Source organism: Stegodyphus dumicola, chromosome 10, assembly GCF_044657685.1.
Source record: "Stegodyphus dumicola isolate Sdum_Otavi_A_Nest chromosome 10, ASM4465768v1".
In the NCBI taxonomy this organism is placed as follows: Eukaryota; Metazoa; Arthropoda; class Arachnida; order Araneae; family Eresidae; genus Stegodyphus; species Stegodyphus dumicola.
Genome location: NC_140777.1, coordinates 172,089,609 through 172,113,877, shown reverse-complemented (window position 1 = coordinate 172,113,877; position 24,269 = coordinate 172,089,609). Strand labels below are relative to the sequence as shown.

At 31.4% G+C, this 24,269-nt stretch overlaps 1 protein-coding gene across 2 annotated transcripts in view; it reads left to right on the top strand.

Annotated features, from left to right (window-relative positions):
- Positions 1–22,447, top strand: part of aft (cap methyltransferase 2) — a 76,992-nt gene extending 54,545 nt beyond the window's left edge. For both annotated transcript variants that reach the window (XM_035356413.2, XM_035356412.2), the window contains 5 exons: positions 1,718–1,903; positions 5,090–5,239; positions 9,404–9,502; positions 21,881–22,061; positions 22,236–22,447. In XM_035356413.2, the coding sequence (XP_035212304.1) occupies positions 1,718–1,903; positions 5,090–5,239; positions 9,404–9,502; positions 21,881–22,061; positions 22,236–22,342 (723 nt within the window). In that variant the 3' untranslated portion in view covers positions 22,343–22,447. The remainder of the gene's footprint in view (positions 1–1,717; positions 1,904–5,089; positions 5,240–9,403; positions 9,503–21,880; positions 22,062–22,235) is intronic.
- The last annotated feature ends 1,822 nt before the right edge of the window (positions 22,448–24,269 follow it).

Genomic DNA, 24,269 nt, shown 5'->3' with positions numbered 1-24,269 from the left:
GAGTTATACACACAAAAAAAAAAAATATCTACATAATTATTGAAAATAAACAGGAATGAACTAAAAAGCGACAGCAAAAGATTTGCACAGCTCCCTAAGTAAAGATGACTCGAGCTACTGATAAAATTCCCGCCTGAAAACTACTCATAAAAATTTCAAGATGCCTATATTAGGGCTTTCATAGCACAAGCCACACCTCACCCCTCAAGACTGCTTTGTTTGAATTCATTCCCCCAAAACAACGGAAATAGAAAACATATACAACAGATGTCTTCTCCTAAAACAGATGTTCTGATGCGTAATAGCATGAGATCACTAAAGGCGCAGTGTTCCTGCTAATGGAACACCCCGTTTTATTCAATGATTCAGCACATGCTTTTTGTATGAAAAATGTAAAAAAATATATGACAAATAATATAGAGTACAGCCATCAAAATTATACAGAAATTGTTTTTCAAACAAATGTTTTTCTATCACAAAAAAATTTAGAAAATAAGTGGATTTTAATAACACATCATAAATGAAAATTTGGGTCTCTTTGTGATATGCTGCCATCTACTATTTAAAAAGAGAAGTTCAAAGTATATTATAAAGGCATTTGTATCCATTTACAGTTGAATTTAATGGTTTCAGAAGCGATTCAACATGGGTGTTCCATGTAGTGGAACACTGAGCAACAAAGGGTTAATGTAATATAACTTTTTCTCAATATCAGTAAAAGAATTGACAATAATATATAGTGTCAATTATCATAACCTGAAACAAAAAATTTGCCAACAGCATCTGTTTATTTAAAATGCTGACATTAATGAAACATTGTCGGCATACAATGACATCACATGCAATCGCATGCTTTCTTTAACGTCAGAATATAACCTTATATTATAATAATAATATGTTTCAAGTTTGGCAATTATTTCATATTTTGTAAAACTTACAAATTTTTTATTAATAAAACCCTAAAATTTGAAAGCGAGCAGTGGCAACACTTTTTGAAATAAAGCATCTCCTGCATGCGAGACTGTTACCATTTGGAAAAATGAGTGCAAAAATTAGCATTTTTGGAGTGTTTAATTAATTAATATCTTGGCTGATTAAATCGTACGAAGATGAAAATGGTCGAAATGGCTTCCCATGAATTTTTGAAATTGAGTACCTCTCTCGAAACTCAACTCTCCGCCGTTCTGGAGGAGATGATGTTACAAACAAAGAAACAGACTAAAAGAAAGCTCACGGATTTTAATAGTATAGATTAATGCAACTAAGAATAGCTATACTAATTATTATAGAATTAAAGGCTGTCAGTTTAAACAAATTATTTTAAAATAAAATTTAACTTTTTTAAAATTATGATTTAAATTTTAAAAAATCATAATTTTTATGTTTCCTATTTTTGTGGCTTTAAATGTTTTGTTCTGTATTTTTTTATTCATTTTTAACAGTTCTTTCAAATTTTGTTTTAGCAATTTTTATTATTCATATACTGAGACAACTCAGAAAACTTCATATCTGTAACACTCCTTTCTCCCCCAAATATTTCATATTGTGTCCTACAATTTAAATTTATCTTAAGTATATATTTATTAAATATTCTTATTATATCCTATCTAAATATTTTTTACACTTTCTGGATGTTCAAGGTTATTTTTATTTGCATTAACACTTATTTTATCATTAATTGCTTAAATATAGCAATTTGTTTTATATTTCATTTCAGATTAACTCTGAAAATCATGAAGTAAAGACAGTTTGCTATTGGGATATTGATGCGTTAGTTTCTTTAATTCGTGAACTTCAAAATGTAGAGGATTATCACCTTATATTGATAACAGTCATGCAGCTGGAAAACAATGACAAAGACCCTATACTATCTAACCTAAGAGAAGCATTTCCTTTGAATCAAGTAAATTGAATTTAATAGCTTATATAACCTTAAAATTCTTTAGTTTTAAGGCTATAAAAATTATGACTTGTTTTTGTGTATAAGTAATGTAAATATTTTATTTTTTATGAAACAAATAAGTATTTCACATGTGGTGTGGCTTAATAATTTACTTATATTTGGTCTATTGCCTGCATTTAGACTATGTTTAAATAATTTTATTTATGCATTAATCAGTTAAGTATTTGTTTGTTTTAGCTTTCATAACAACTAGAAATTATATTTTTTCTCTCCTCTTAAGTTTCCAAATGTATGAAGACAAAAATAAATAAACTACTTGAGGAAAAAAAAAAAAAAATGTCACATCAGGAAAGAATCATTGAAAATGGAACAAAGTTTGTTCATAAGTAGTTAATTAAGTACTTAAATAGCGGTTTAATTTCCTAATACATCCAATCATAAGACACTTTTTTTTTTTTTTAATTTTGCTGCCCCTTTTCAGGGTATACATTTTTTAACACTTCATTGTATTGAATTTGAGAGTGTTTGAATCATGTCATGCTGTATAGTAGATCACTCATTGTTGATGTAATTTAACAGTTTATCTTTGTTTTATGGAGAAAATGAGGCATTCGGCCAATACCTGATCATGTCCCTCAAATACTCGATAGCAAAAAAATGGGGGATTGAATTGCCGAAAGTAGTATGTGCACGCTGTTCGGTGCATTTAGGCTGCACCAATCAGTGTGTGGTGGAGCGTTATATTATTAAAAATGGTGCTTGGGATGATGCCCTGAGAATATGGAAGAATGCAGCATGTCATCAATATAATGTTAGCCCTTATAATGTTGCTGTAATTTATACTGAAGATGAATGGCTGTCAGCACTGGCATTTCAAACCATTATTCCATGTTGATGGGTGGTTTGTTGCTGAAAAACAGTAGATATATGCATGCTGCGCCCAAGTCACTTCCACATCCTCACACAGCAATCATCATTTATGAGATAGAAGCAAGATCTATCACTGAAGACAACACTGCTCTATCATTATTAATGGAAGCCTTCATATTGAGGCTTGCATTTCACATATACATTAGTCAATCACTGTGAACCTGTATATGTTGATATTGGAGCAATGAAAACATCCTGTTTACTTTGCAAAAGGTCTCCAGCTGTAAACTGTGGATGCGATATTGCATGATGCTTAGTTCAATAATCAATGTGCTTTGACTTCAGTCTCTTTACTCTGGACCTTCTACAGCACTGTCCATTTCCTTTCTGGGTCCATTGTTGCTAAATCCAATCAACAGCAATGATTTAAATGTGTGTTTCCTGTATATTATGATGCAAGGACAACCAGTAGTGAAGGTTTCTTGAATGTGGCTGTTTGCTGTGCATATTAGGACCATGATGAAATGGTTGGCTTTTGATGTTTGGTTGCTTATATCCTATGTGATAATTATCCGATTGACTTGCAAAAGTAATCAATTTCATAATTTGTGTGTGTGTGTACATTTTCACAGACATTTGCATGGCAATGCATTTACTTTTTCATGTTTTTTTCCCCCCACCGTTAGACAGTGTATTTTAATGTTAAGTAAGGATTAAAATTGTAAAGTTTTCTTAATATAAACTGCAGACTTAAAATTATTAATGAAGCATTATGAAATCTGAGTTAAAGTAACATGCTAAATAATGGTTATTGAAAGAGTTAAAGCAACAAGAATCATTGTAATATTCATAAATTTGTAGGACAAATTTCTTAATATTCATAAATTTGCAGGACCAGTTTTGAAGGCTTAAATATGGAACTTTCTTTTTCAGCTGCAGAAATACAAACAATGATAGCGGTAAGATATGCAATAAGAATAAGAGGAAGGAAGTCAAGCTACTGGCACCATCTATTGATAAAAAATGCAAACAACTAAGAAATAATTTCCTTAAAAACTGAGTGTAAGTATATTGGCATTGGGATTGTAATGGAATTCAAAACTACTCCTGCAAATTTACGAATATTACGCTGATTCTTGTTGCTTTAACTACTCTAATAATCATAATAAAGTATTTAGTTTAAAACATTATTTTAATATTTGAATATTAAAATAATCTAAAATAATGCCTGAAAGCAAGCATAAGCAATTTATACAGTTTTTTATATAAATCTATTTTCTTTCTATTTAGTTGCTCATATAGATTTTTTAATATTTTATAAAGAATAAAATTATTAAAATGATGCTAATTGATTTCTCACAATGATTATCCAATCTAAAACTACATTTAATGACTGAATATTTAAAGTTATGGAGCGGTGGTAGTTGTATCTTGGGTTCAACTCTGAGCAACAATGGGCTGACATTTGATGACTACCTTCATATGCATTGTAAATCTAAGTTAATTTCCCTTAGAAAGTCTGCACTAAGTGGATAGCTGTTAAGTGCTTCATCATTTTTATGCAACTATCCTTATATCTAAATATCTGATGTATATCTCAATTGCAATTTATATTCTTATACATGAGTAATATCTTATGATATAGAAGCTTATAATATCTTGTTTGCTTTGTTATCCTAAACTGAACTAGATGTAGAAGATTGTTTAGGAAATTATCCCAAAGTCTTAAAGTACGGCATGACTTAACTCAAAAAGGTAATGACTAAATTAAAATTAAATGAAGTTAAATTTAGCCTAATGACTTCACAGGTTAATTATCGGGCAGGCTGGCTATGACTGTAAATCGCCGTAAACAAGCCTTAATGGCAAGAAATGCTTAATGCCACAGAAATCTTAATTGCTAGGAAAGCAAGAGCAAGATAGCAACATGGCTTTCAGGAAGTAGAATATGCTCTGATTTCACCTTCCAAAACCTTTCCTTAAATATCAACTTCTTTCAACCTCATTTGAACACACGTCCACTAGATCATTTGTATTCTGGCAAGAAAGTGTGAGTTGAAAGCAAGAGTGATTGGAAAGGTTACTTAAACATAAATTAACTGTTAAGTAAATAAAATAAATTCCATCAAGCTTAACTTATATTGCTATATTTTTTATGTGCAAGATATGTATGAAATATGGAATAAAATGTGCTATATGAATGCTATTTAATTTAATTATACTTTCTCTCTGTCTCTCGCTCTCTCTCTATATATAATTATTGACTATTGATATGTTATGGTAACTGATAATTAAAGCAATATTTCTCTTTTGTAGACAATTTGTTTTGACCTGACATCTGAAGTCTTAGAGTTGCCCAATGAAAGGAATATCATATATATCAATACTACATGGTGGACTCATTCTTTGCATCAAGAAAATATAATAAAACATGATCTCACAAGAGTGCTACTTTATGCATTAAAAGTATGGATTATACACATAATACTAGTTAATATTTTGAAAAAATAATTTCCCAATACCATAGTGCTCAAATATCTAATTAATTTGTTCCAAGGCCTACCATGATTATGCTATGTGTAATAAATGCTCATGTGAAATATCTAAATATGGTATAATTTATAAATCATACATAATAAGAACTTACCAACTTAAAAAAATCTGAAGGGGTTCAGATTTTAACTGCTGCCCAAAAGTGCTCTTTTTAATATGTTTTATCAGCCAAGGTTACCAACAGAAATGGCCCAGGTGAAATAGTGAAACATTTTACGGGATATTAGATGAATAAGCATGTAGATTAACTTGGAAACATTTTATATCTTCTGTATATTTGAAAAGGGAAAAAATATGCAATGTAATTCCATAAAAGTATTTGATGTTTTTAATTATATATCTCATGAATTAAATGCAATTTTATTTAAATCAATCAAATTAAAAAGAAAAAAAAATAATATTCTTAAGAATAGCTTAAGTTTGTTAGTCAGTCACTGACAAATTAAATTTGAAAGATTAATATCTTGTATTTGTCAAAGGGAAACAGCCTTGAATGAAAAGTGAAACAGCATAAAATCTTATTTCAAGACTAATAACCCATTTGGGTTAATAAAATATACTACTAAAATGTGTATTTTTTTGTATACATTAGCTGTATCGTACATATGAAAGTAAAGGATACTGATTTTTTAATATTATTTTCAGGATGTGATAGAAGGCTGAAAAAATACTGCACCTAATACTGAATACCTTTATGTTCACTTTCAGAGATTGATGGAGATGGGGATGCTGCTTAATGCAAATTACCATGCATATTGTGCTTATAGTTTGATTTACCATAGTAAGGCAGTATAGGACAAGTTTGGGCTGCTGTATTTAAGCACACCATGTAAATAATTTTTTCAATGATTCTGGACCTTTCTTTGTTTCACACACCTAAGAAATGTTTGATTAGTGTTGCACTTTTCCAAGCATTTCATACTTCATAAAAATAATGATGGCCGGCTTTTTACTCAAGGATACACACTATTTGAAAGCACTTTTAGTTGCATTCTTTCTTTGAAATTCTGTGTCATATACCATGGTAGTAACCTGTGATTTCTCTGTCTGATTTTTCAAAGAAAATTCTATTTCACAGCTGAAATTCATTCTATTTCACAGCTATTTTATTTCACAGCTTTGAAGCAATAAATAAAAGAAGTCCTATTGTACTAAATCTTAAAACTGTAGCTTGTATTAATTTTATAGCAAGACCAGTATTAATATAAAATTGGGATTAATTAATAATTGTCATTTCATTCTCATTCAGTTCATCAGATTAATATTATCATCACAAATTTGATATTTTTGACAAATTAATGTATGAATGTCATAGGTTCAAAACATTACTTTTTTATATGTGCAAGATTTAGGGGATTTATTTTGTTGCCTGCATACACTAATGTAGTAACTGACATATGCAGCTGAAATATTTCTTAATAATCAAATGCATCATAGTGAGTTTTAATATAAACATAAGTATGTGCTATGCAGTCTTTGAAATGTTATTCAATTAAAGAAATCATTTAAATGCTGTTAGTAATTAATAGTTTCTGCTTTTGAGTTATCAAGTCTCTTAACTATACTGTTCTGTCTATTTCATTACACAAGTGCCCAATCTTTATTAATTTGAGAATCATAAAAAATGACATTAGAAAATTTTGATTGGTTTTTGTTCATTGTAACAGAAGAGGAGGTTGGTGTTTGTCTATCACAATTTGACTATGTAAGGCAGTATTGTTAACTGCCCAATCTTTATTAATTTGAGAATAGCAAAAATGATATGAGAAAAGTTTGATTCTCGTTTCAGTGTAATGGAAGTAGAGAATAGTGTTGTATCTATCACAGTTTGTGTAAAGAAGTATTGTTGAGCATCTGACAGTGTAACAGTGACATGACAACATTTGTAGAAATATGAACAAAGTAATCATTCAATAAGAGTAACAAAGGTAATTTTTATCAGGTGGAAATAGTACCCCACAACTCGTGCTGCATGGAGGGCACAGTTGTCCAAAGAAACATGGAAATATAGACAAAGAAAGCTAAAAAATGTCACCCTCTGCAGGGCAGCTACCCAATTATGTTACTGATTTTAATTGAAGTTAATAATAAAAATACTAATGTAACACATTTTTATCAGTGGAGCTGAAAACACTGCTCCTTGAAAGTTACAGCACTTATTCTGAATCAAAATATGATCATCTACAGCTGTCAAATAAAAGCAAAATGTTGCTTATAAGTGCTAAAATGTAATATAAATTTTGTTGTAACTTCTAAACATGATCCAATGATAGAAATGAGCCAATGATAGAAAATAAATATCATGTTTATGTTCAGGAGGTAAAATTCAGTAAGAAAAAAGTTTAATTTCTTTATTCCAAATATGCCTAATCATGAGCAAAACATTGCTTATGGGTTTTAAAATGTAAGATAATTTTTCTAAACAAAATCCAGTCTTTTAAAATTAAATAAATATTCATGTATAAGAGACAAAATTAAGTAAGAAAAAGCTCTGTAGCTGGGAGGGGGGGGATTGAAAATTTGTGGAACAGTGCTGTTATTAAATTAGCCAATATTTTGAGTGTATCAAATGAAGATGTAAGTGATTCAGTATGAATTTATGATAGAGAACTTAGATGTCTTAAGTATAAAAAACAGGTGGTTTCATTTAACTGTGTTAGGATGAAATAAAAAAAAAAAAATGTGTTACAGTCTTGGCTGGGGATATTAATGCTTGGAGTAATACTAGCAATGTTTTATTTGCATTTAGAGGTATTTTTAATAGAGGAAATTATTTAAAAAAATTCAAAGTTTGTGTCTACAAAACTCTCTTCAAATCATATTTGAAAGGTAAAACTGAAGTATTCAAAAATTTGCTGGATTGTTTTACTTCTAACACTCTGTGCTTAAATTCATAAAATTTAAAAAAATTCTTTTATTTGTAAAACTTTTGACCAAACTTTTTATTAAATACAGTCCAGTCTTGATTTGCCAAATATTTTCTTTTCATCCAATGAATGTTAATAAAAAAGCATTAATGAATATTTTATCCTAAATTAATAAATTGTAAAACATTATGCTTTTCCTAGTTCTGTTCCTCCTTTTTTAATAAATATTAAAACTTGCTTTTTAAATGTAAATAGGAGTTATTTTCACTTCAAGCATAGGGTTAAGCATGTTTAAGCATGTTTTCCCCCTCCCTTCATCTTAGCCAGCAGTTCAACTGAACTACATTCTCTATGGTGTAATTCATCCATAAAAAAATAAAGTGTTGACAGCTGTTATTCAAATAAATAATATACAATTGGGAATTAAAATCTGAAATTAGATGATCTTAATGTGATGAATTTTGTTGAAGATTTATGGAGTGGATTGATTTCAAATATTATTAGTAATTGATTTTTAAAGAAAAGAAATTTCATGCATGAAAATTTAAAATTATTTATTATTATAATTAATTTATTGATTGTTGGGAAATTATGTGTGGTAATGATACAATCAGTAGGTGCTATGTTCATACTGTATAAAGTGAATATGATTAAATATGGCAAATAATGTTTGTAGATTATCTTTTTATCCTAAGGATTATAAAACCTTTTAATGAAACATGAAAGAGAAGAAAATATTCAATGCTTCCCAAAATATTGATAAAGAATTAGAAATTCTTTGACACAAACACAAGCTTAAATGTTACATTTCTTTTCTTAATGGTAATTTGTTGCATTACAGTGAATTATTAAATATTCATTGTTATACTTTCTACGTTAAATAGCTTCTTTTATACACTTTATGGAGACTTTCAATTTGATATAGTTGAAGAATTTTCTGTTTATATTGCATAATTATGGGTCTATTGTAACATCTGATCATTTAATAAATTTTACTTCTAGTTGCTACGATGATTTGTTAAATACAGATTTAGCTGTATTTTTAGAAGTATTTTCAGTGTGTAAGTTCTGCAGTAATATTTTGTTCTGAACACACTGGTTGCCATGACTAGTGGAAAAAGTTCATATATGAATATAGGTATGTATGTATGCTATGCTTTTTGTTAAATGTTGTTTTCATGTAATAAAAATTTTATTTCATTTTATTTAGGCTATGAAGAATGGTGATTTTCTCATTATTTGTGTACAGAGTCTCTTGACTAGGTACCTGGTTGGCTTAATATTTATGTTAATGTCTGTGTTTGAAAAGGTAATATATATTCTATTCATAATTTTAAATAATTATATATTATTAATAATTACTTCATATGTTCATGTACAGTAATACTCCCAGTTATTATTTTTATATTAATGATGGTATTTGAAATAATATCTTTCTCTAGATGTGATCTTAAAGTGGTGAAGGTTATACTAGACTAAGGGTCTGTAAACTACAGCCCATGGCCCAAATTTGACGTGCCACCTGTTTTAATCCAGTCGGGGCTTAATATTGTATTTTACTTAAAATTAAAAAAAAAAGTGTTTTAACACAACTGCTGATAGTCTAGTTGAAGAGTTCTGAAGAATAGCTGATTGTAGTGCTGTTGGCAGCACATATTCATATTTTACTATGTGCTATTGCTGTAGAACAAGCATTATTAGTTCCTTTAGTTTGCTTTAGCAGTGCATGTGGTATTCATTGTCTGTCATCTATTGATGCTTACTGACTGTCAGTGCCTTGTGATAATTTGCCTTTTTATTTCTTTATTATTATTTTTTGCTGTTGTTATTGCTGCCTACCCTTGCCGTGTCACTCTCAAGACTAGATAAGAAGAGAAAAAAGGACTTCAAATGTTGTGGTTTGAAAGCAGATAGAAATATGAATTGTTTTGCCATTAAATGGCAAAATATTGTGTTTATTATATAATGATGTAATAGCTGTGTGAAAAGAGTACAACATACTTTGTCATTACCAAACGCCACTAAGCACTCGACAGAATATTCAAAATTCACAGAAAATGAATGATGCTAAAATTGTTATGTATTAAAATTGTTATTATTGTTAATTATTAAAAACGAATGATGCTAAATTATGTTTAAAACAGACTGCTTCATCACAGCACAATTTATTTGTGAAAGTAAAAAAGATAATCGAGCTGTAATTAAAGTTAGTTTACAAATAGCTCATTTATTATCTATGAAAGGGAAATCATTTGCCAATGACGAATGAATTAAATTATGTCTGCTTATGGTATACAAGAAATGTGCCATGTAAAAATGAATTTATCAATCTTTTAGTGAGAACAACTGTTAGAAAAATTGCCACATGGACAGGGCAAAGATATCTCCAAGGAAGTTGAGAAAATGCTAACACAGTACCATTTGCAGCAGAATTAGTTAAAATGAATCATAGCTAATGGTAGAAATATGTATGGAATTGAGAAAGGATTAGTTGGACAAATTTTTAAGGCTTGTGGAGAAACTAGATGTTTAGCACGTCTGGTAATTCATTGCATTATTGATCAGCAAAATTTTTGCAGGAAACACCTCAATCTGTCTTACGTTGTTGAATGAGTAGGTCACCGGTTAGTTTTATTCACTGTCATGGACTTAACCATCGTTTAATTTGTTTAATGTAATTACGTCAAATCCTCGAGGGCTATCTGCCTTGGGGGAGGTCTTTCTAAGGGAAACTGTCTTGCATACCTGTTACACATAGGAAAAATTAGCATAACACCCATGCAGCTAGTCTATTCACGGGATTTGAAACTCAGACCGAACAACTAGTGTTTAGCAACTTTTACTGCTCAGCCGCTGGTGGGCTAACCATTGTTTGTTTCATGATTTTTTATTAGAGATCAAAGCTGAAGATACTGACTTATCTTGTCAAATATCAGTTTGATATGTCAATAATGATACAGTTTTATTGAGATTTTTAAAGTCAGGGAAGTAATAGAAATTTTTCTAAATGAAAAACTGTTCATGACCACTATCATTCAATAATGAATGGCTATGAAAATAAGCATTTGCTACAGACATAATGGGATATCTTAATGAAATAAACTTAAAGAAAAAAATAGTGCTCATATGTGAAACATATTTTATCGTAACGTCTTATCGCAAAAATTTGCATTGTTTGAAACACAAATGACATGAAACAAGTTTCGTGATTTCCCATGCTGTAAAAATTTCAAATATAGCAAAATCCCCATCCCCCCTCAAAAAAAAAAAAAAAAAAAAATTCAAGTGGATATATTTTCTGAAATTATAGTTAAGCAGCATTTTTCAAATCTTGATGCAAGTGTTAAGGCATTTCCAAATTTCACTGTACAAATGAGAAGCTTCTGTCAAACCTTCAATGGGAAGTGCTTGATCTGCAGAATGATATTTAAAGAAAAGTATCTAACATAATTTTACAAATATCTTTTGGAAGATAAATATGGTCATTTAAAATCTCATGCATGGGGAATTATATCTATATTTGGGAGTATTTACCAATGCAAAAAGACATAAAAATGAAGTTGTGGAAAGTCTGTACTATATAGATCATTATTAACAGATGACCATTTGCAAACAACATTAATGATTAATACTAATTTCAAACTTCAGCATGGTGAAATATTAGCTCAAAAAAAAAACTATTGCATTCATTGCATGAATATAGAATTTAACTTATTTTAATATAATATGTATATTAATTTTATTTTTATGTATTTATTTTTGTAAGTGTCAGCAAAATGTGTATAAATATTATGTAAAAATATCACTTCCTAAAAAATTTTTCAATTTTTATGGGCCGTCAAAGCCTAAGATTTTTGCAATCAACATTTGCTGATCTCTTACGTGATGGTATTTGAAACAATGATAATACCATCACAACTTTCACAATAAAAGAGGAGGAACATATTTACTTTAATATATGTAAAATTAAAATTTATAAAATATGTTAAATATATATAATTCACATTATAGTAATAAAATTAGACTGTTATGATTAAGAAATCAAATTTGGAAATCTGAATGGACAAAGACTTTTTTTTTTTTTATTTAGCAGTTGTTTATACAGTCAAAAGTCGTTAATCCGGATTCGTCGGGACTTCGGCGATTCCGGATTATCGATTTTTCCGGATTATAGATCATCAGTTTAAATCTGGTAAGATGGCATGCAGAAATTATAAAATTAAAAATATGAAACCGTAATTTATGAAATAAAGAACAATTATGATCTAAAGGGTATCAAAATTTACAAAAAAAAAAGCTTAATATTTATTTGTTTACTTTACTTTCTTCGCTATCGCAAGTGAAGTATAATGACGAGGAATTTGATTTAAATCATATCAAAGATAGAGTACATCGAGATGACATACTACATTTAGTAAGGAATTATAAGGCAAATAAAATAAAAACATTTGCCTTGAAGATAAGGATAGTGCTGACAGATCAACTTCCAATTCATTGTGTGCTGCGGCATCCCCCCGTCGCAGAGCAGCGTGAAATTGATAAACAGATTTCGGAATGGTTAGATAAACAAAGGATATGCCTTTATCCATTTTTTGCAGCAATTTCACTTTTTGTTTAATGGACTTCGAAACATACTTTCGCTTTGTAGATCCTTTACATATTAGTAAATATATATCGGAAATTCTATTTGACATAATCGAAAGTTCAAGCTTACTTTTATAAAATTGCTCTAACAGTCTGCAAAAAATAATAAGCCGGATCCAATTCAAAGATTAAGCAACAACGCAATCTGCAACATTAACTGAATTAGATAATTTTAGCTTAGCTTATACTGTCCATTATACATTAAGCGCTCATGCGTAAACATATTTTGGGCATGCACACACGCATATTCGCAGCCGTAAAGGTCTTACATGCATGCGTCAAAGAGACGCATGCGCAGAAAGTTTGCAGCTTTGAGGTCCGGATTATGGGTGTCCGAACTAACGACTTTTGACTGTAGTAAATGATTTTTTCAGGGGGGTCTTGCTGTTTTCTATTTATTTTCTAATCTAAATCAGTGCCTTCATTGATTTGCATTGTATCTCAGTGAAATTTTATAGCACTTATAATGCAGGTTTTACCTAAAAGAATAGATGAAATGCTTGTAAACCAAAAAAAAAAATTTTTTTTTTTTTTTTTTTTTTTATTGGAAAGCATTTAGTACTATTTAATAGTTCTAAATGCTTCTTCAAGTTTAAACAAGCTAAAACCTTCTCTTTTCATATGTTTTTATTAAGTCAGCATTATATGAAGGCTTTTGATATCAGGTGAACAATATGGCAACTAACCAGATAGAATTTTTGTGTGTGAGAGGCAACTACCATATTTCAGTTATGGGCAACATATATTTCAGGCAAAATAAATTCTGTTATTATTGTGCAGTGTTGTCTTTCAGTATTCTCTGGTAAGCAACTATCCACAGGGCTACCTATCTTTAAATGAAGCCAGAAATGCAAGGAAATTAATGCATGATATTTTATTTCTTGTTATTAATTTAATAATTTATTAATTTTTGATTTATCTATTTGCATTTTATTAAATTTTGATTTTAATTACTTAATTGTTTTTTATCTTAATTTTATTAGTTATTTTATTTTTTATTTATTTACTTTTCTCTCTACTTCCTGATGGCTTCCCTTATGGCTCTGGCATTTTTAATTTTAGAAATTGAGCCCAGGTATTATCACCTCAGCATCAGCACTTCTGTTACATCATCTTTACTTATTTCTAAATTCCTTTAACAAGGATATAAAAAAAAATTGCCACTATTATCGTCATTATCATCATCGCCATGAAATTGGTGGCTGCACCTAAATTATGCCAAGCATAAAATTAGCTAAGCAACAACCTTGCATTTGGTGTAGATTTAATCAGTCAGTTTCGAGGACAAACAGGTACACGCCCCTCCTTATCAAGCATTTTTAAAAATATCTCCAGACGTGTTCTCCCATGATCTTGCAATGCTTCACAAGGTAAATTTTTTGCTAAAATATTTTTTAAATTCTTAAATGGTCTTATCAATGTTCAGGAAATTTGGCACATATTTTAAAAAGGCTACTGTATATTTTGGGGCATTGTTTACTCTTAAATGCTCAAGGTCATTTATTTTTTCCATTTCTGAAAGGTTAACAGTTTTGCATTCCCACAGCGTTTGCACATGCCAAAATCATTAATCTTACTTTGGAATCCTTGGTGCCAGTTGCGAGCCTTCTCTGCAGAGGCCATTGTTTTAGTAGAATTCACCAAGGAATTTTAGTATGCATATTCCTGGAAATCAATTTTGTCAATATTATGAACTTGTTTTAGAGATAACATAGCTACTGATGAGTTCAAGAAATTCATCTTCAAATTGTTCAGCTGTTTGAGTATCAGCTGAAGCTTTTCATCTCGAAATTTTTATCTATTCTATACCTTTGCAATTTTTAAATTAGATTTACCAACTTGTTGAATATGGGTCTTTAGTTATTGTTGTGGCAAAGCCAGCGAACTATTAAAAATAACATTACCCTTTTTGTGAGTGGCATCACTTATGTTTTTGTATTCATAAATGTTTTTGCTTGTTCTATACTTTATGTTTATGTTAGGAAATAAATAAGTATAAAATATTATCTCCTAATATCTGGTGTCGAAAAAACCATTTACAAAACAGGACCTTGAATTTATACTTCCTACTGTTGGACTATTCTTGCTGAATTATTTTAACTTCCGACATTAAAACTTTTTTTGTTTTGTTTTTGTTCTTTTCTACTACTCGGGCAATGGTGCCGACCGGTGAAGCTGTAAACAAAATTACGCAACTGAAACAAAAACGGAAAGCTGTGCAAAGTAATGTTTCTCGCTTTTCTCCTGAAAATTATACTTTGAACGATGGTTTCTCAATTGAGAAAGTTGAATATATTTGTAATCGCTTCTTAACAACTGCTTTAAAGGATATGAAACTAATAGATAACGAAATTCACAACTTCCTTTCTGATGATGAATATGAAAACAATAATTTGCAGTGTAAAAACTACATAGATACTGGTGAATCCGCAGTTTTCAAAGCACAAAAAATTATTCAAAATAAATTATCGCCAACTGCAAATAATGTTACTGTTTCGAATATGGATACCAATGATTTGGCGGCCCTTCTACTACAGTGCCTATGACTCAATCATATACAGTTAAATTCCCAACAATTAAACAACAAATATTTACAGGAGAAATTGAACAGTGGCAATGTTTTTGGGAACAGTTTAAATCTTCTATAGATGCCAATCCACATCTTTCTGTTATTGATAAACATGTTTTCCTCAGAGGTTATTTAGATGGTGAAGCTAAATGCCTTATTGATGGAATTAGTGCAATAGGAGACACCTATGAAACAACAAAAAAATTGTTTAGGAAAGATATGGAAATAAAGATCGAATTAACCAATCACACTTAGGTTACTTAGAACATTTAAATGTTATTCAAGACCCATCTCCTGTGCATCTAAATGATCTTTACATAGAATGTAACAGAAGAATTCAAGCTTTAACTGCTCTGGGTGAAAATATTGAAGCATACGGTAGAATCCTTGTGCCAAAAATTATTCATGCATTCCCCAATGATATTTGTTGCCACTGGATTATCTATGCCAAGCGTGAAAAACTAAACGAAGGTAATATTAATAGATTGGTGCAGTTCTAGGCAGAAGAAGTGGAAGGTGTAGTTGCAGCACAAAGAGTTAAAGGTACGTCTTTTTCTGATCACACCGTAAAGTGCATTGTAGAAAATTTTAATATCAATTCCAAAACAGTAAACAAACGTAAGAAAATTTCACCATTTTGTTCATTTTGTGATACTACAAGACGTTGGCCTCAATATTGTGAAACTGTAACAGACTATGATACTCATGTTCAGAAACTTAATACTTCAAATCACTGCTTTCTGTGTACTAACCGTGGTCATAGAGTTTCAAACTGCCCAAGAAAAAATACTGTACGATGCACTAAATGCAAGAAAAGGCATCATGTTTCTATTTGTCCTCCTGTTGAAAACAATCAACTGTGGATAACTAACAGTGCTGTAAATCACATAACCTTTCCTAAAACAATTTTCACACATTTGCAAACTGCTCGTGTGTATGTTACTGACCCCACAGGCATTACTAAATTAACATGCTGCATTTTAGTTATGGTGGTAGCCAAGCAAGTTTTGTTCACACAAACCTCATTGAAAAACTTAAGCTTAAAGTTGTCAGTTCTGCTTCACTTTCAGTTCAAGCATTTGAATCTTTTACTTCACAAGAACAATGTAGATGTGTTCAACTGTCACTTTCATGTTTGTGGTGCAACCAAGCATTTTTTATCTCCGCATTTGAAAGCTCCAGTTCCTATACTACACATCCTACTGCTTCACCAGAAATAGTTCACTTTGCTCAGAAGAAAAGATTGAGAACTGCTGATCCTCCGGATGACTCTTCACTGCCCATAGAAATACTTATTGGTGGCGATCATTATTGGCAAATTGTTTCTGCAGAAGCTCCAATCAAGCTTTCAGAATCTTTTGTTATGATACCATCAGTGTTTGGATGGGTTCTTAGTGGAACAAGAACACGTACTACAATCGCTGAGAAGACTTCTGTCCATCAAGTTTGTGTGCAAATTAAAACTGATTGTGTAAATGATCAGGTACGTCGCTTCTGAGAATTAGACTCCATAGGGATACAAGATGCGCAGAAATGAAGAATGACTACTCGCGGTAAAGAAATTTTATCAGAATTTCACAAAACTTACAGCATTGAAGACAATCGAATTGTGTCTCTGCCTAGAAAACCATTGGTCACACCTTTGCCTACTAACAAAATTATAGCGGAAAACAGATTTCATTCTCTTAAAAAAAGACTTGCATCTAGTGATGTGTTAAAGACACAGTATGCCAAATGCATGCTGAATTACATTGAACAAAAGCATGTTGAAGTTTGTTCCATAGATGAATCCAATGAGAAGCCAGTATATTACCTTCCTCATCATGCTGAAAGAAAGAAAACGCAATCTGAAACCAAGTGGAGAATTGTGTTTGCTGCTTCCTCGCATGCTCCAGGAATGATTTCACTGAACAATACCTTGGAAGCTGGCCCAAATCTTCTTCCTGAAACTATTGGTTGCCTACTAAGATTTCGAATGCATGAATTCGCTGTTAAATGTGATGGTAAGCAAGCTTTCTTACAGTTGTCACTACATAAAGAAGATATAGACCTTACAAAATTTTTGTGGTACAAATTAAAATCTGATTCATCTCAACCTACTACTTTTACAGATGAAAAAAATGTTTACAGATTTACTCGTTTACCATTTGGCCTTACTTGCAGTCCATTTTTACTCTGTGCAGCGACACGAGAATTGGCTGCAAAACATATCGCAGAATTTCCAATTGCTGCACCAATGATAGATAAACATCTCTATACGGATGACTTTCTTGCTAGTATGGAAACTGAATCACGCATTATAATGCTATATCACGAAATCAAGAATATAATGAAATTGCCTATGGAAAAATGGGCTACAAACTCTTTGAAACTCAAAAATGTACTATAAATACATGAAGAATCTTAAAAAATGGAAACAATTGTCTTAGGCATCGGATGGAATACAAATTCTGATACTTTGAAGCATGCATTCAAGACTTCCCTCTGTGTTTCTACAAAGAAACCACTTACAAAGAGATGGTTACTCTGCTGCATTGCTAGTTTTTATGTTCCCGTAGGACTTTTTTCACCATTTACTATCCTTGGGAAAATCTTCTTCCAAGATACACAGATTCTTGGAATAAAGTGGGATGAATTACTACCTGCTAATTTATCAACTTCATGGTATGCAGCTGTGAAAGAACTTGACGGCATTTGCTCCCTTCAAATTCCTCGATGCATAGGCATTGCATCACATGTTCCTTTTGCTCTTCATGTGTTTTGTGATGCATCTGAACGTGCTTCAGTTCTGTACATTTTTACTTTTAAAGGTGACCAATCGAATGTGAATTTAATGTGTAGTCGCAACAAACTAGCTCCTATAAAGAAAGTTACCTTACCTCATTTGGAGCTCTTGGCGGCCCTGATGGGAGCACGATTGTTGCAATATTTCTGTGCTGAAACAAACATCTGTTTGTCAAATGCAACTTTGTGGAGTGATTCTCAAGTTGTCTTAGGGTGGATATGCAGTGACCCCCAACAAATGGAAAACTTTTGCTAGCAACAGAGTAACAGAAATTATTTCCTATAGTAATCCTTCACAATGGAGACATTGCCCTGGCAAAGACAATCCAGCTGACAAACTTTCTCAGGGTGTTTCACCATCAACACTAAAAAACCTGTAAATTTGGTGGAACGGCCCTCCATGGTTAGTCAAATCTCCAGAATATTGGCCTCATTCTGATACTATTTCTAAAGATTACAGTCATAACTTCACTCAAAGCAAAGAAAGAAAAAGTTGAGACACTTCACATCGTATCTACTCAACCAATCATAAGGCTGGAAACTACAGTTCTTATGTTCGATTGTTACATGTAACATCTTGGATTCTTTGCTTTATTCACAACTGTAGGAAACAAGAAAAGTCAGTGGGTGAGTTACGTACCGCAGAATCTAATCAAGCTTGTATTTATTGGATACAGACCGTTCGGAAAGAATCCTTTCCTTCACATGAAGCTCTGTTGACAGGAAAATCACTCCCTAAGAAATCAAGGATAAAACAATTTAACCCATTTTTCAAGAACAATATTATACTTCTTGGTGGTCGACTACAATTTTCTGATTTATCTCGTGCTGAAAAACATCTCATATTATTGTTCTCATAATTTTACAAGCCTACTGATACGCCAAACACATTTACGAATGCATCATCTTGGTGTTCGGATTGTACTTTCTCATCTTTGTTCAGAATATTGGATATTAAGAGCAAGACAAGCCATTAAAAAGGTGATAAAGACTGAAGAGAAGTGAACAGATAGAAGCTCCATTACCAGCTGAGTGAATTCAAAAGTCATCTCCTTTCGAAACTACCGGAATTGATTTTGCTGGACCACTCTACATAAAAAATAATAACTCTGTTACAAAAGCTTACATTGTCATCTTCACATGTGCTACAACTCAAGCTATCCACTTAAAATTAGTTTCCGATCTGCTGACTGACATCTACCTACTTGCATTACAACGTTTTGTCTCTAGACGTTCACTTCCTCATACAGTGTATACTGATAATGCCACAACTTTCTGCGCTGCGGACAAAGAGCTGAAATTATTGTGGGATACTATATCCTCTGCCAAGGCACAACAGTTTTATGCCCACCACAACATCAAATGGAAATTCATCGCCACCCGAGCGACTTGATGGGGAGGATAGTGGAAAAGAATGATAGGCTCAATTAAGCGATGCCTTCGGAAAACATTAGGTAAGGCTAATTCAGAAGTCAAATGTGAATTAATTAAGACACAATAACATGCCGAATAAATACTAATTCAGAAGTCAAACAACAAAAATCAGCGTTATATTTACAAAATTTTCACAGGACTAGTTTCGATGGTTTTACCGAACCACCATCTTCAGCTGCAAAACCGCAAATGAACAAGATAGGAAATAATGATTAGATAAGATAAGAAAGCCTGGACAAGAATAAGCAAGTGGCGCCATCTGTTGGTGAAACCAGAACTAAAACATAATTTCTTTAAAGGCCGAAGGCAAATTTGGATTGGAATTAGGATCGTTAACTAGAACAGAAAGATTTTTATGAATGTGAAATGCCTCTAGAAAATCCAGTTCTCCACAAACACATTTTGTTTTCCAAAATAAATATTACAAGCAAACTGAGGGATTAGCCATGGGAAGCCCCCTCAGTCCCATCCTGGCTGATATCTACATGCATTATTATGAATCAAAATTCTTTGAAACTTTAAACTTCCCGGCATGGTTCCGCTACGTAGACGATACTTTTACTCTGTTTCAAGGTAATAAAGATGATTTAAATAAAGTTCTTTCAACAATGAATTCTATTGATCCTGCTATTCAGTTCACTTTTGAACTTGAGACTTGCAATTCTCTTCCGTTTCTCGACATTCTGGTCACACGTAACACATCCAACTTCAGTACTACGGTTTACCGTAAACCTTCATTGGTTTGCCTTCCACCACACTTTAAATCATGTCATCCGACTAAACAAAAGTTAGCTTCATTTTATTCCTATGTTTTCCGTGCTCTTCAAGTTTGCTCCTCCAAACTAGCCCTTGATGAAGAACTAAATTATTTAAAAGCAATAGCTGTTGACAGGGGCTTTCCACCCAACATTATTAATCAAGCAGTTAAAAAATTCTCATCTCAACACACAAAAAGGCACACTTTTGTTTTAGGAGATTATAAAAATTCTGTTGTCATTCCCTTCTTTCCATCAATTAGCTATAAAGTTGCACATATTTTGCAGAAATTTAACTTTCGGGTTGTTTATTCTCCCATCAATAAAATTCCGAGTTCCATACTCAAGGACCCCATTCCGGATATGAATTCCTGGGGTATTTATAGGATTCCTTGCCAGTGTGGTTTAATTTACATTGGCCAAACTAAGAGAGCCTTAAAATTTCGCGTCAAGGAACATGAGGCATATGTTAGAAAAAAGGAAACACGGAAGTCTTCTGTTGCTCAACATTGTTGGTCCGAAAACCACACTTTCATTGTTTCTGCTGCCAAAATTATTCAAAAAACATCTTCCATTGGAGAACTGGATTTTCTAGAGGCATTTCACATTCATAAAAATCTTTCTGTTCTAGTTAACGATCCTAATTCCAATCCAAATTTGCCTTCGGCCTTTAAAGAAATTATGTTTTAGTTCTGGTTTCACAACAGATGGCGCCACTTGCTTATTCTTGTCCAGGCTTTCTTATCTTATCTAATCATTATTTCCTATCTTGTTCATTTGCGGTTTTGCAGCTGAAGATGATGGTTCGGTAAAACCATCGAAACTAGTCCTGTGAAAATTTTGTAAATATAACGCTGATTTTTGTTGTTTGACTTCTGAATTAGTATTTATTCGGCATGTTATTGTGTCTTAATTAGGTAAGGCTCTTTTGGATGATGCTGGTTTGATCACTGTATTATGTGATATTGAAGCCGCTCTTAACAGTAGACCGATTGTCCTAGTAATACGGTATAAAAGATGACTCTGAGGAAGCTTTAACACCCTCGCACTTCCTCATAGGAAAGATATTAACTACTATTCCTTCCAGCCCCACAAAGCCTGAAACGAATTTAAATCGTATGTGGAAGAATCGTCAACATTTGATGGACTCCTTTTGGAAAAGATGGTAAATGGAATATTTGATGGACTTATGCACATTTCATCAAGTGCGGAATCCATCTGAAAAAAATAAAATACGGAAAGGGGACATTGTTGTTCTACTGATGATGAAGAAGATGTTAGATCTCGCCACAACTAGCTTCAGATAAAATAAGGAAATATATATTTAGAATGAGATGGGTAATTTTTTGTTACTTTCACTGCCTATGCTTAGTATTTAATATTAAATACTTAAATAATTGGTTCTAGTATGTAATAACAGTTTAATATCATGAATCACTAAAATATGATTTAAAATCATGTCCAAGTTTTTATTATTATTATTTTTTCTGTTTCAACACAGTTTGTGACAATTCTTCCAAATGATGCTTCTCCAGCTAATAGTGGACAGATTTGGGCTTTTGGGAACTTTCAACAACCAGAATGGACTAGTCGTTTGTTAATGCACATGAAGTTTATTTTGGATATGAGTCTTTCAGAAAATGAAGAGATACTTGAAGTGATACCAATAACAACATTATGTGGTGTGTAATGTTTTTATCTAATACTGCTTAATTTTATACATTAGTTCAGCATTTCTATTTTTAACTTTTTAGATAATGTTTTCTTCAGATGTAAAATTCTTTTGGAGATATTTTTTCAAACTCCAATTTTTGTGTTTACTTACTAAAACTGTTTTACTTTTTTTAATTACGCAGGTAGTCGATTCTATGAATACCTATTGAATCTGAACAATAACCATGTATTAACAAGATTAAGGACCTTAACAGCAGTTGAAAAGTCAAAATTAAGGATAAATGAATAATTTATATTTTTCTTATCCATGTGATTCATCTTTGTAACATTTGTTTTAGTTATTTATGTGATTCTTCTTTGTAACTTTTTTAATATAATAAAATATTTAACATAATATATCTTTCAATTGCCTCAAACAATACTTGTAATGAATCATAAGTAATAGTAAAATGGAATTGATAACATTTAAGTAAAATTGGCACAGTTTTGCAATAAAATGCAGATTATATTTTGGGTAAAAATTTCATATTAGTGCAAAATATAAAGACTAGTGGGCTGCAGCCAAAGCACAGTTTATAAGTTCTGTTTATCTCTGAAAAGCAAATGTATAAAAGCAACAGAACTTGCAATATGAATGAAATCAGTTCATTCTTTCCAAGCAACCACCAATTCGTAAATAATTTCTTTTGTTGCCAAACTAGGTAATAAAAACTTTTGACACTTCAGGCAAATATATATATATATGATATCATGATTTAAATTTAATATAGCAACATTTTCTCAATGTCAATAAAAGAATTAATGTGGCAGTAATATATCCTGTCAATTATACTAACTTGAAATTTAAAAAATGCCGATATTAGCAAAAAGTTTTCAACATACAATGTCGTCAGAATATGACCTTATATAATAATAATATGTTTAATGTTTGGCAATGCAATTTTGATTTCATATTTTGTATATTCTGCAAAATTTACAAAATTTTTTATTAACAAACTCTACAATTTGAAAGCGAGCAGTAGCAACACTTTTCGAAATAAAGCATTTTTATCTCCAACACGCAAGACGATTGCCTCTTAGAAAAACGAGCCTTTTCAGAGTTTTTAATGAATATCTCAGCTGATTAAAGTCGTACAAAGATGAGATTGGTCAAAATGACTTTCCCCACTATTCTGAAAGAGATAGTGCCACAAACAAACACACAGACGTGCACATATTTTAATAGCATAGATTGTTCTTTGTGTTTAATGTATGAATTTGGAAACTATTGCTTTTTGTCATAATTGGAATGAGCTTAAAAAGTATTATGAATGTATTTTAAATTGAACACGTTTTCTTATGAGAGGCTACATATGACAGAAATTTAGAAATCTGTGTATTTAATATCTTTACAATGCAAGTTCTGTTGCTTCAGACCGTCCTGAACTTCAGCCATTAAAAACTGATATCACAAAATTATGCATTAAACTACTAGATTTTATATAACACCCAAAGGGCATTTCTTTAACGTTTTGTGTGTTACCTTTATTTATTAAATATCATATTCTTTGCACTTAAAATTCAATTCAACGTCAATATTGCAAAATAATTTTAAAATGAGCAAAGCTTTAGAATTTCCAATACACAGTCTCGTGCACTGGAGATAAAAATGTTTTTTTTCTCCCCGTACAGTGTTGCCATTGTTGGCTTTGAAATCAGCGAGTTTGTTAATTAAAAATTCATTAAAGTTTCACAAAATACAAAAAATCACTAATAAAACAAATTCCAAATTCGGACTTCCACATGCCTATATTCGCAGTAGGATTACTCATTCAAAATTGGATGGCTCTAGGTACCGTTGTTTTATCATAATGTGAGAAACATATATACATCTATGCAGATTCTTCATTATTTAATTTCTTCGAATATAATACAGGGTGATAATATTTGGTGGCAACAGTCTGAAAAGTGAAAGGGATATTGAGAGTGATTCAACACAAAATCACAAAACAAAAACAATAGTCCCTCAGGGACAAAGCCCCTTTGGACTAAAATAAGAATTAAAAAAATTAACTGCGAACTCAAAAAATTTTAGTACAAAAGCGCTAACAGTTTAAACGTGAGGAATCTCTTAAGAATGGATATCCGCAAATTAGTTCAAAAATAGAAAATTAAATGTCAGTCACACTGACTTCTTTCATGTGGAGCGTTTGCGTGCATTCGTCAAAAACAGAAAA